Source organism: Rhagoletis zephyria, unplaced genomic scaffold, assembly GCF_001687245.7.
Source record: "Rhagoletis zephyria isolate East Lansing unplaced genomic scaffold, Rhagoletis_zephyria_1.1 Rzeph_scaffold_06985, whole genome shotgun sequence".
Lineage (NCBI taxonomy): Eukaryota > Metazoa > Arthropoda > Insecta > Diptera > Tephritidae > Rhagoletis > Rhagoletis zephyria.
The window spans coordinates 1-12,833 of NW_016164068.1; the positions used below are offsets into that span (position 1 = coordinate 1).

Sequence of the window (12,833 nt, forward strand, 5' to 3'; positions counted from 1 at the left end):
CGCGGGAGCAAAACCTTCCTGGGATTTGACCACCACTTAGAAATGCTAATGTAATTTTCACTTGTATACGTCTGCGGGACCCCCGAATAAAATAAGTTACGAATTCAAAAATTAGCAAAAAAAAGAGTTTGCTTTTTATTAAAAGTGTGTTTATAATATTTAAAAAAAAAATACACAGGAAAATCAACTTATCTTTGTTTTATCTCCAATAATTGAGGAGTTAGATGCAATAAGGGCGCTTCTGTTAAAACTGCTTTCTGAGATATTNGAGTTAGATGCAATAAGGGCGCTTCTGTTAAAACTGCTTTCTGAGATATTGGCGTTGAAGTTTTAAATGTGTTATAACTTTATTGTTGTTGTAGTATATAAAAAAGTAGTATTGTTGTAGTATTGAAAAAAATTGTCTACTGCGGAAAAAAATTGTCAGATTACCAGTATTAGACCCTAATTTAACTGTAATAAACGCTTTCGATTGAAAAACGTGTTACNCCTACAGCCAGCGTCAACAAATTGTTGTCATTGATAAGATAAAGCGCGAAAACGTGCGAGAAACTTACAAAGAAACTTATTCAACTAGTATGTTTGCGGTATATGTACCTAGATATGTATGTATATATGTACATAGGTATGTATTTAAGTTGAAAGGAAATCTTTTAATCTCCCGAAAGTGGAAGAGGCTACACTGAAGGAAAATATACAAGAGTGGTTTAAGGTACGAGGTATCAAATGTGTCCGAATCTTTGCTCGGGCATGTTTTGATAGTTGATCACACTTAACTGGGGGCCTCTAATTTTTATGGCATCCCCTATTTCGTTAGATTGCCCCCAAGTTTTGTGATAAAGGTATTGGAAGTTTCCCTTGCGGCTGTTGAGAGTACAGTTAGAAACCGCTATATTTCATAAATTTTGAAATTGAAAACTGTTTGAACCTTAATGTATACATACACTAGGCGACAAAAAGAAGTGTACAACTTTTTCTAATATAAATAATATTCAAAATTATTTTCATGAACAATTTTTGATAAACCAAAATTGTCAACCTTTTATTCAGAATTTCTGGTACAGTTTTCGAGTATGCAGTTTTGTAGCCCATTCCAATGAAGTGCAAGTTTCAAATGTCTATAAGATTCCGTTAATTTTTTTTTTTCTAGAACGGACTTTTCCACTTTTTCCATATAAGCATAAACCTGTTATGAATGAAAATGTGGGAGACCGTTAGCAACAAATTTAAAAAAAAAAATCAACGCCAGTTGTTGTTAATTGCACTTGTTATATAAAAAAAAAAACGCAAAAGCAGTCTCACAAAAAAAAATTAAAAAATCTCAAAAATCAAGGCGCTATTTTAGCCGGTCGAAACTTGCACTTCTTAAAGTGTGAAACTTTGATTAATATGGTTTATATTATAGAATGAACTATATTTTCATAAATAAGTAATGTAAAAAATTTTTCATGAAAATAGTTGGGAATATTATATTAGAAAAATGTGTACAATTTCATCTATCTCCTAGTATACATAACATACGGTGCCAAAAACAATTTGCAAAAAATTTTAATTTTGTATTTATTTTTCTAATACTTATTTTTGATGTTATTTTCATTTAAAAATTCAGCAAAAAAATTTGTAAACAATAAAACACAAAGCAAAACGTATTGCAAATTGTTTTTTGCATCGTATATTTTGTATGCATTAAAATTTAAATGGTTTTCCATATCAAAATACATATAAGTAAATATGAACCGGGGTTGTTTCTATGTGAGCTCTAAGCTGCTCCAAAAAAACTTGAATTTGGCAGGCTTCAATTAACTTATGTCCTGGGACCGTAACCGTTATGATTTTTATATATGTAGCTTAATCACTATGCGTTTTTTTTACCGATTTAAATTTTTTATGATCTAAAAAATTAAATCTGAAAGTAACGCTCATTACATGATCGAAAAAAAATAAAAATCATAGAATAGCGATTGTTTTTCATCGAAAAAATAAAAATTAAAAAACGGTTAAAAATGATCGCAAACATATAAATAAAAAAAAATAGCGATTTTACAATGATTTTAAAATAAACATTCTTCATAATAACGATTATTTTCGATCCCTGTGATATATAATCTAATCTAGGCAGTGTGCGAACAACATTCCTTAGTGACTCAAAGTTTTTCGTCGTGTAGGTATAGGTTTCCCGGTCCACAAAATTTGCTCTATACATTTATTTATATTTACAAAAAGTCAAAAGCATGTCAACTTCCTCCGCCAAGTTCTTTACCACCATTTCTAGCTCTATTCTCAATAACTCGACGGCCATGCTGTTTACAAGGATGTACCTTGAACCAGCTAAGTTGCATTTAAATACCAGTCGATTTAGGACTCTTCGACACCTGCTAGGTTGCTATTGGGATACAGTCGGGATACAGGAGGTAGATGTACCATTTTTATTGCAGTTAATTCTGCTTGAAAAACACTAAAGTAGTATGATAGACCAAGATGGAAGCTGAACGGAATTCCGCCGCCTACTTTTTCCTTGAACATTATAAAATATAGCCCTCGAGCAAATTCTGGGCCAAATTGTGAAAAATATATAATTACTGCCCTTCGCAATATATCCTGGAAAGGATCTAGGGGGTCAATGCATGGACGTTAAGAGTTTCCGTGAGAGTCGTGGATGCCATTATTAGCGATGCGCACTTTTTATGCCAGGACCAAATGTATTCTCCATTAAACTAGAAGCTGAGCAAACGATTCTGAGACATTGTTGGGATTCAGACATTTAATATTTAAAAGCTGATCTCTTTCAAGCTCAAAAACGGTTTTGCAAAACGTATTAGCGTAAAATAAAGCCCAACTTCGTTTACTCGGCGTGACGGGGTTCCAACATTCTGTAGGGTTCTAACTTTCCATTCTATTATTTTCTACTATTTCTTCCACTGTAAGCACGTATCATTTCATTTTCAGCTAATTTTCTATACTTCTGCGCTCAAATTTCTTTCTTTCAAGTCTGTGCCGTCGCAAGCCGTCGCTTATCAGCGGTTTCAATTTCCTGTGCAGTGCCATCTTCGAGCAGCCTAGTCTATCGTCTTCATGCCGTCATACGCGTCACTCGTCATCACATGAAAATGTGACTTTTTGCAAATAACTACATTGCAAGACAATTTTAACTGCAGCCTACGGCGAGGGTCGCTCAAAGAATGCAAACAAAAGACGATTTCTTATTTANACGTCACTCGTCATCACATGAAAATGTGACTTTTTGCAAATACATTGCAAGACAATTTTAACTGCAGCCTACGGCGAGGGTCGCTCAAAGAATGCAAACAAAAGACGATTTCTTATTTATTGTAGACATATACAATTTAAATATTTGTTTGCTTCAAATTTAGTTGATATCAAAAAGTGTCATTTATGCTCGGCTGGCCGTTAGGATTTCGACAATCATCAGACAGTCGCATAGTCACATCTTATCAAAGTGTAAATATTGCAATCGTCGGGTGAAATTTTTAATGCAAAGTTGGGTTTTAGTTTAGTGAGGGACAAATTCACAGCTGGTTGGGTGAACGAGTGGCTTTGGTGGGTGATAGGGTGGGCGGTGGTCGGTGGTCGGTTATTGAATGTGTGTGGGGCAGGCTTTTGCATCTGTAAGCCTGCCTGTGTGTGCAAATAAACTGCGAACTGTGAAAAAGCGATTATTGATTGTGCGAAATTCTTTCAAGTTCTTAGTTTGGCTCACAGCAATTCCAGCTTCATAGAAATTGATAGATTCTAAATTCCTGGAAAAGTATTTACGATTATTGACAGCAAATGGCATATCGCTTTGAAATATTAGCAATGAAGAAAATCCAATCAATATCCACGAGGGGTTGTGGCAATACTTTCTTAATGTTCAAGAAGAAACGATACACATTAGGGATGGGACTCTCCCCATGTACGAGGGGAGGCTGAAAAGTTTGCATTTGAAAAAATCAACCACCCACCATATAGTTTGAAAAAAAAACCCCGAACGGCGAAGGTTTTCGAAAGAGAGTAGAAATGCAGTCGTCAGTAGACGAACATTTCAACGACAAAGGCAGCGAATATTTGCTCACTGGGTTAAATGCGCTTTATGCTAAATGTAAGATGTGCATTGAAGTAGAGGGAGATTATATAGAAAAATAAAATGTTTATACATTTCTAAAGCTATTTTTATCCGGTTAATAACCGTTCAATTTGTTATCCTTACACCCGACAAATATCCGGAAATTCGGAATTTTTAATCAGATATTCGAATATCCGGGTTATCCGCATATTAAAAAAAAAAAAAAAACTAATAGAACTCCCAGTCCAAATAAATATAATAGGCAATTCGTGAGGAAAATCGGAAATGAAAGTTTTTTGAGAAGGGAAAATCAAACCTTAAATCTATACAAAGCGAATCATTTACTATGTATGTATGTATGTATGTATAGTCCTTTACTAAGGGAAGTGTTTTGAGGAAAACTGTTAGTTATTTAAAGAAAGGTTCAAGATGAGCACGCACCTCTGTTAGGGATACTTAAATAAAGGCACAAGATAAATATGAATATGGACAAAGTGGATAAATCTATCGTTTTCTAAAAAGAACGAAAAATACATTGATGTAAATGGGAAATGAAATGATTCACATATTACTCTTCATCCCTTGGTGGGTAAAATTTATTCCTGTTTAGACTAATAAATCTTGGACGANGCTGTCTCATCAATTATTTCTTCGTTCTCCCTCCCCACATCGACATTATTGGACTTTACTTGCTGTTTGGCTGATCCATCAACCTGCCCCTCAACTTTATCGCGCTGCTGCTACACTGCATTCAATTGTTTTAGCGCTTCGAATTCCGCCTACATACATACATTACTTCGAGTTTGATGAGAAAATTAAATATTTGCTTTTTGCAATATTCAGGAACAGACTTGTAAGCGGAATGAACAAATTGAAAAAAGTTCAGCTATCTTAAATTGATTGCATTTTAAATGCTGACAGCGGAAGCTTTAGCCACTGTCACATAAAAAGCTCGCAAGCAAACAATGCACCCGCAGCTGGTTTTTGTAGTACATATTTTGAAAATGCGAAAGCGTAGGCGGCAGCCGTAATGTAAATACCTACAAACATACGCGTAAGAACGTAAATATGTATGTATCTATAAAGGATTTAGGCAAATGATCAAAATTACAAAATAATGAAGTGATTAATGCGTTTATAAGCTGTGCGCAGTTGTTTTATAAAAGCTGCAGGCTGGTATTTAAAGACAGTGCATTTATCATTATTGTGGGTCAAGTTGATATGTAAATAAAAGACGGAAAAATTAAAAAAAAAAAAAAATAATAATTATGTTGTCATATACTATTTTATTTTTTTTTTATTTATTGCAGTACATACATACGGTCACCCTTATGCCACAAGCTTGAATGCGTAAATTTACCAGTTTTGAGTTATTGGGGTTGACTTGATTAACCTTTGGGTGTCGTCCTATTTTATACCAAAACCCAGAATACCATGCTTACAAGGAAACCACATATTTTACAATTTCAATAGCATAAATGTAGTGTTAGGTTTCGTAAAAAAGGCTTTCAAACTGGATTTCTCAAAATTTTCATTTTTACAAATTCATGTTTCCGGCATACGGGCGACGATAAGCATTGATGGCTTACACTTTTTTTTGGATTTTTTCTTCTAAAAAACTTATAAATTTAGTGTGGGACAAAAAGTAATTATTTACCTGAAACCAATGTTTTTTCGAGTTTTGTTAGGGAAATTTCTGTTGTTACAAATATTTTAAAACCGTTACGTCACACCGCACCAGGTCACACCAACGGGCGGGCGACAAACGCGCTCGCTTATCAGCATAAAAAGCCTTTATTTGCATTAGCTCATGCATTTTCGTATTTCAAATGCACATAAGCAGCCGAACAAATGCACGAAAAATTTGGGAATTAAATCGGATCAGGGGAATTTTAGATGACAACACTGATAAAAACGGCCAGTAAGCAAGCAAAGCAAGCGAGTTTGGCGTCCGCGGTAGCTGGGTGGTGAGCGATTTTTTGTTTTTATTATTTATTTTATTTTTTTATTTGATTTACAAATTTAATTTTACTTTATTTTCATTTATTTTATATCACATTTTTTATTTTTATTTTATTAAAAAAGTCATACAAGTGAAATAAATGAAAATGCTACTGGCCGTCGGACTCGAACCCACGACCTTGCGGCTCGTTAATCTGCATTACTGCCGTCCGTCAAGGCACAATCAGATGAACTGCGCCGTTAAAGCGGATCAACGCTGCCGTTTGTTTATGCTTTTAGAGTGTCCCAAAAAAACTAAAGTTGTTGTTTTTTTTTTTAACGCATAGCCCCTTATTTGATTGGTTTTGCCTTAAAACCTATCCGAATAAAATTGTATGCAATTCGGACCACGGCACCCGTGTCGACTTGTTGTAAAAGTGATCAGAATAAGCTTTGTGCAGTTCGCCTGTTTTGTTAATTTATACATTTTAGTTGTGTATAAGACGGTATTACTATACTGCCTACAGTAGTGGGGCCCTTTAATTTGGCACCTGATTTCTTGCCATCTAACGAACAGCCCACATTTTTTAATTTTTCGCACAGTTTGCACCTCTTCGAAAAATAAAACCTTACTGCAAATCGGATGGTCAAGCCTTTTCCGTTGACACCTCATTTTTTTTGAATTGAATGAACTGTACAAATATAATGCCATTAACAAAATATGCCCTCGCGTGTAAATAATTTTCTAAATAGGTGGCAATCCCACTCAAATAAAAAATAAAAGCTTATTGCACATGCAGTAAGGTTCCTTTCACTTGGTACCTCAGTTTTTAGTCCAACATACGGTGAAAATCTTATAATTTTTAAAATGTGGCAACCCTTCTCAAAAAGTAATACATTATTGAACATCTAAAAGCCGAACCCTTTTATTTGACACCTCATTTCTTGTAATCCAACGAACAGTGCGGATCTAATAATTTTTTAGACAGGTTGCAACCCTATAGGAATTTAAAGCACTACGGATAATATTTCTATCGATACAGATTATACTTAAAGAAATCTCGTCAAAATCCGTTCAGTAGTTTTCGAGATTACCGCGTACAAAGCATCTCGACTTTCCTTTATACTATGTATAGATATAGATAGATTTCCAAAAGTTTTCTTAAAATATCGATATATGAGTATCAATTGAAAGAAGAAGAAGAAGCAAGATTAAGTATAACTTTTTTTATTCAATAATCCCTTTGGAACATGTCAAAAATTTCTTTTAAAAATATTCTCCTTCAAGAAATCCTGCCATTCTATTAAAAATTTCGCATTTTCAAAGTTTTAATGGACGATTTGGTAGCCTTAATTCAAGTTATTACCTAAAACTTCAACTAAAAATTGGCATGGGTAATCGTTATCCTGAGCCCATAAAACTTCCTATACATATATGTATGTTATTTAAGCTAAAATGCACAAATATATGTGGAGGGTATGCACATCAAAATTTGCAAAAAAAAAAAATTGTATCCATATTTTCTTGGAACAATCTAATTATACAGATATGTATACAGGCAATTCATTCATGCACAAATAAACACTTATACTTTTTTTTTTTACTTCGACCACTTCTATTTGCTGGCGTCTGCAGGTTTTTGCGTTGTCAAGCACGTGTAGCCCGCAGCCCTGCGCAACTATAAAAAAAAATAGCAACAGAAAAATCACCTTAATTAAAAACAAAGAAGTAAACCCAGCAACTGTTGCTAGTGCTGGGCCAGAGTTGCCGTTTTGGGCTTTTCCTACCAAAATTGCTAGGTTTTTTTTTTCTCGTTGGTAGGATGGTAAGACGCTTAAAATTTTGGTAGGTTTATTTGCTCATAAAACAGAAAACATCACTTTGTCAGTACTGTGAGTACGCTTACCAAATTGAATCTGTTAATTTTTATCATACACGAAAATTAAAAAGAAAACCGCTTATTGTTAGTCATATTTCCAGTAAATCGAATAATCTCAAAGTTTTTAACGGCAACACGAAGAAATTAATGGCAAACCGGCAGCGCGCGCATTTTTTGCCCCAAGCCCGGAGGCTCCTAGACCCGAACATTTGGCAAGCCTAAGCTATGCATAAGAGCGATTTATAAAAACAATCTACGACGGAATTTTATTTTCGGCTACGATTTTTCACATTTACGCCGAAGGCTTCATTAAAACCAAAAAATTAATCGCATTTTTTGAACTTTTTTCAAGTTTTAAAAATTTTGGCGGTATAGAAGTCAAACGGACCTCAGATTCGGATTCAGCGGGTCGAAATAAATGTCGGTAGGTGGATCTGGTTAAAATCACACACCATTTTTTTTTTTTTTTTGCTATATGTATGTATATAATAGCTATTATTCTGAACTTTTTGTTTACCTGGAAATCTTATTTTATGTATAAAAACCAGCAAAAATAAGTATATTTAATGCTGTCGAATGCCCGTTTTCTTGATTAAAAGAAATGGTAGAAAAGAAGCCATTTTGGTAGGTTTTTGAACCAGCTTTTTGGTAGGAAATAAAAGTTGTTCAGTGGCAACCCTGGTGCTGGCGGCAGCAGGTGTGGCGTCATTTAATTACGCCATGCCATGCCAACCACCAAAATTGTGGTTCAAGTGTGGGTGGCCGCATTTCGATACGTTATACAGGCAGTTAGCGCCTAGACAGCAAAGGAAATTTGCATTTTAGCCCACGCTAGCAGAGTTCTGACTCGCGTCCCAATAAGCGTTTAAGTTTGACACTTGCTTGACGCTAAGTTGGGAATTAAGGTTTGGCTCCATTTCAAGCAACTTTTCCACTTGACAAAGCACACATGAGGTAACACCGAAGAAAATTTATTTTGAGAAGTTCAGTTAGGACACCGCTGAAAAGTTTTTGAAGAAAATCCATTATTTTGCTCTATTGCAAAGTTTTCCTACCATCTATTGTGACGGATACCAGGATTTTTTTTATAGAAAATAGCTGTTTCTCAACATTTTCCCGAATTGAAGCTACCCATTGAAGAATAATGAATTTATCCATAGCTGGAAAAGCATTTGTTATGTGCCTGTTGGGTAAATTATATACATAAATATGTACATATAAGAACTGACTTAAAATTTGGCTAAAAAATTACTATACGCTCGCAATAAGTGTAAAGATTCGGCTCTGCATTTTATTTCCGCATTCGAAACCGTCGATTATTCTCTTTGGGCCTGACATAAGTTATCGATTTCCTTCTTTCCAATTAGCTTCATTCCGCTTCAGGCAAGGGGTACTAATCGACCATTCGAATATACTCGAGAGTGCAAATGTAGTTAGGTTTGTCTGTCCAGGTGGGATCCAGGTGCGATATCTGGCCCAAGCAATATTCAATAAATTTTGGTTTCCTAAAAGCGGCCACTCCTTCCCATAAAAACCATCAGCCGATCGGAGCCGGAGTAGAACTGTTCATTCCTACATTTGCCCTGGGCTTAACCTAAAAATAGTTTTTTTTTTTTTTTTTCTATGGATCGCCTTTGTCGTTTTTCATGGAGCTATTGTTGTGCTTGTTATCGATCTGCTTTATTGCCTACCACAACTAAATGTCCCTTTACCCAATACTCGTGAGTACATAAATTAATACAAAGTACATACATAGATACGTATTTACATATACATATGTGTGTATGTATTCTTTGTACTTAGTTTATTTTTATTTATTTATTCGCTGCGGGTAAGTTTTTTTTTTTTGCTTCTGCTGGCGCATTAACTTTAATTCGATTTTTTACATTGGAAAAACTACAAAGGCGAATTTTCCTACTCGCTTTTGGTATTCTTTTTTTTTTAAATAAAATTTGCATTACTATCTTAATTTGTCTTTTGTTTTGCTATGCTATGGGCAAAAAGAAACAAAAAAATTCCTGATAAGTGGCACACACGTTGCACTGGAAATATTCTAGAGTTGCTAGTTTGTATATTAGTGCGGGTTGAAAACACAAAATGTTTGATACGAAAATTATATAGGTCTTGAAAGGTGCTAAAAAAATAAATTGTGCAAATTAAAAGTAAGTAACAGCAATATTTTAATCAATTAATCTTTATTACCTACATAATTAAATTAAATTTGGTATTCCCACTATTATTTAAATTTGTCGAGCTCGTTCCGCAGACTGAAGATAATGTCGCAGATAACCAGGATTTCTTTTCTAGAATAAGCGATTAAAATAGCACCATTTAAGACCTATACAATTTTCATATCAAACATTTTATATTTTTTTCGAACCGCCCTAATGTACACACATATCGTCAGCTGAAACGCAAAAAGTAGTAATTAACAACTTTATTTTTTTTTGCATAAAACGATGTGGGAGCATGTCGAACTCCAACCGAGAAAATAATTAGCGACTTTTTTTCCCCAAATTTGGTTTTCGATGCAGAAATCCTGCTAGAGCATGTAGATTAATTTCTGTATGAAAAAGAGAATTTTGGAAAAAAAATGTCGCTAAAAGGGCGTAAGCGACAAAAAGTAATTTTTCAGTAGGCGTGAAGGTGATTTCGTTTGTCTCAAAAATATGTTGTTTTTCCATGGTGCAAAATATGTTTGATGTTACACTCAACCTTTGTAAAGTACATGTTAGCCTTGTCTAGCTTCTTAGCTTCTTCAAATCCTGAAATTGTGTAAGCCGTAAATATATCACCAGGAAAACTAGGGCACAGCTTGTTGCCTTTCTTATTTATTTAAAAAATATTAACTTCATCTACATAAAAATTTAATCACCTAGAATTCTTATCAAATACATAATTAATGATCAAAAAATGACTAAAATTAAGTCAACAATTGTTAAGTCTGCAGTGACCTCAAAAATATGAATCATATAAAAAGCGTGCGAAAATGAAATGAAGTCAGTGCACTTGCGGTTCTCAAAATAAGAAGAGTTAAAACGACGCTACCACCCACACGCAAAAGAAAATCATCCTTAATTAAAAATGAAGCTTGTGTTGGTCAGCACTCTACTGCTGATTGGTGGAGTCTTAGCAGTACAAGACTCCGTTGAAGTTTCTACGCCAAAGCCAGAAATCAATGGGCAGTCCGTTGGGGATACCGAACAAAAGCCGATTGATTTGGGAAACATACAACGAAATCCGTTTGGCATTGTATATCCAAATCCTACATTACCGCTATTTCCCCTAAAACCGCAGTGTAAGTAATTTGCAGGTTTGGGTGAAATTTGAAAGCATCATAACCAACTTTCTTTTCTCTAGCTAATCTCCGGGCCTGCGATGCGCCCAACGGCCTAGGCATTCACAATCTCTTCAAGCAGGCCAAGGCGCTGTTGCCACTCGAGCGCATACGAAACATTGTGCGTGCCGCCGCTAAAGATCCGGAAGTGCAAGCTTTCTATAAGCTGGTCCAGACGCCCGAATATCGTCAGCGCTCCACAAATTTGACTAGGTCGCGCGAGTATAGGGCTTTTCGTAGTTTTACTTGCTATAAAATGAATTGCGATCTGCGTTTGTATAATGATTTTAAAAGCAATTTACTTCCGTTGTCGGCTTTGAAGGAGTCTCCGTCAATTAACACTGTGCTGCCTCAAGGTCGACCAGGTCTGCGTGGGCTACTAGAGGACATACGCGACGTATTGCCGCGTCAGCAATTGCGCAACTTATTCGAGCGTTTATTGGCTACCGATTGGTATCTAATACGGACTGTGCAAGTAGCGCTCGGCTACGAATTTGCAGCAATCTTTAAGCTGGTGCAGCAACATCCAGATAGTCAGTATTTGAGGCGTGTCCAGCAGAAGGTGGGCTGGCCGCAGAAGGAGTTGAAGAAGTTGGTCTACATTGCGTTGGGTTGGCGTGAAAATGCCATAAGCTCGGTGGATAATTTATTCACATACCTTTGAGGGGCGAGTGGAGGCATTTTGTAGAAAGTTCTTTCGGAATGTATTAGGAAGAAAAAGGAAAACTTTGCGAGGTCCCGTGTGTGCGAGGAGCGCGAAAAAGTTACACACATAAATACATATTAATAGGGATTTGGTGTTAAATATTTATAAGAAGTGTTGTGGCTCAACTGTTTTACGATTCATTCACATAAATAAAATACTTAAAATTTGTACGAAAATAACCATCGGTTAAGATGTTTTATATTAAGCAAATAAATAAGCATTGTATCAAAAAATGTATTCTAAAAATATCTCTAATTGAATTATAGGAATCTAAAACAATTTTTTTCCCCCTCTAGATTAGATTAAGAGAAGGGATCAGGTCACCTAGACACCACGACTTCCGTATTTGTCCAGTAATGGTGCGGTTAATTCTTCATCCAGATATAGTACTTTCTCCTAACGGAGCTCCATGGCAGACCGGTAATGGGTCCTGCGCCTATGAATCCCTCTGCAGCCCCTTTTATGGCGAGAATATCTGCCACTTCATTGCCCATAACTCCACTGTGTCCCGGTACCCATATGAGGTATACTCGATTCCTGGAGGCGATAAGTATTTAAAGCTGAAGACAGTCCCACACCAGCGTTGAGGTGACCTCGTGCACTTTAAGAACGAGGCGCGCCGCCCTGCTGTCCGAGTGATGTTGGTTTTGGTTGTCCCACTCTTTACATACTGCCTCAGACAAAGTTTGACGGCGTGAACCTCGACCTGAGAGACAATTACCTTGTCCCATGCTGTCAGTCTGTCAGTCCCTCCAATGCCCCTAAGATGAGCTTTGCGGTAAACAATACAGCCCTTGGTGTTTTGACTTCTGCCTTCTTCCCCAGACGGGTACAGTATAAGTTGGAATGGGTTTGTTGATAGATGATTGTTTGGCAGGTCCAGATAGAGGGGATCTGGCCTTTGAA

General features: G+C 35.9%; 1 protein-coding gene across 1 annotated transcript; it reads left to right on the forward strand.

The window, feature by feature from the left end:
• Positions 1-10,901: 10,901 nt before the first annotated feature.
• LOC108373728 (uncharacterized) lies at positions 10,902-12,139 on the forward strand. Its single transcript, XM_017629666.1, has 2 exons — positions 10,902-11,182; positions 11,245-12,139. The coding sequence occupies exons 1-2, from the start codon at positions 10,969-10,971 to the stop codon at positions 11,883-11,885; spliced, it is 855 nt and encodes a 284-aa protein (XP_017485155.1). The 5' UTR covers positions 10,902-10,968; the 3' UTR covers positions 11,886-12,139.
• The last annotated feature ends 694 nt before the right edge of the window (positions 12,140-12,833 follow it).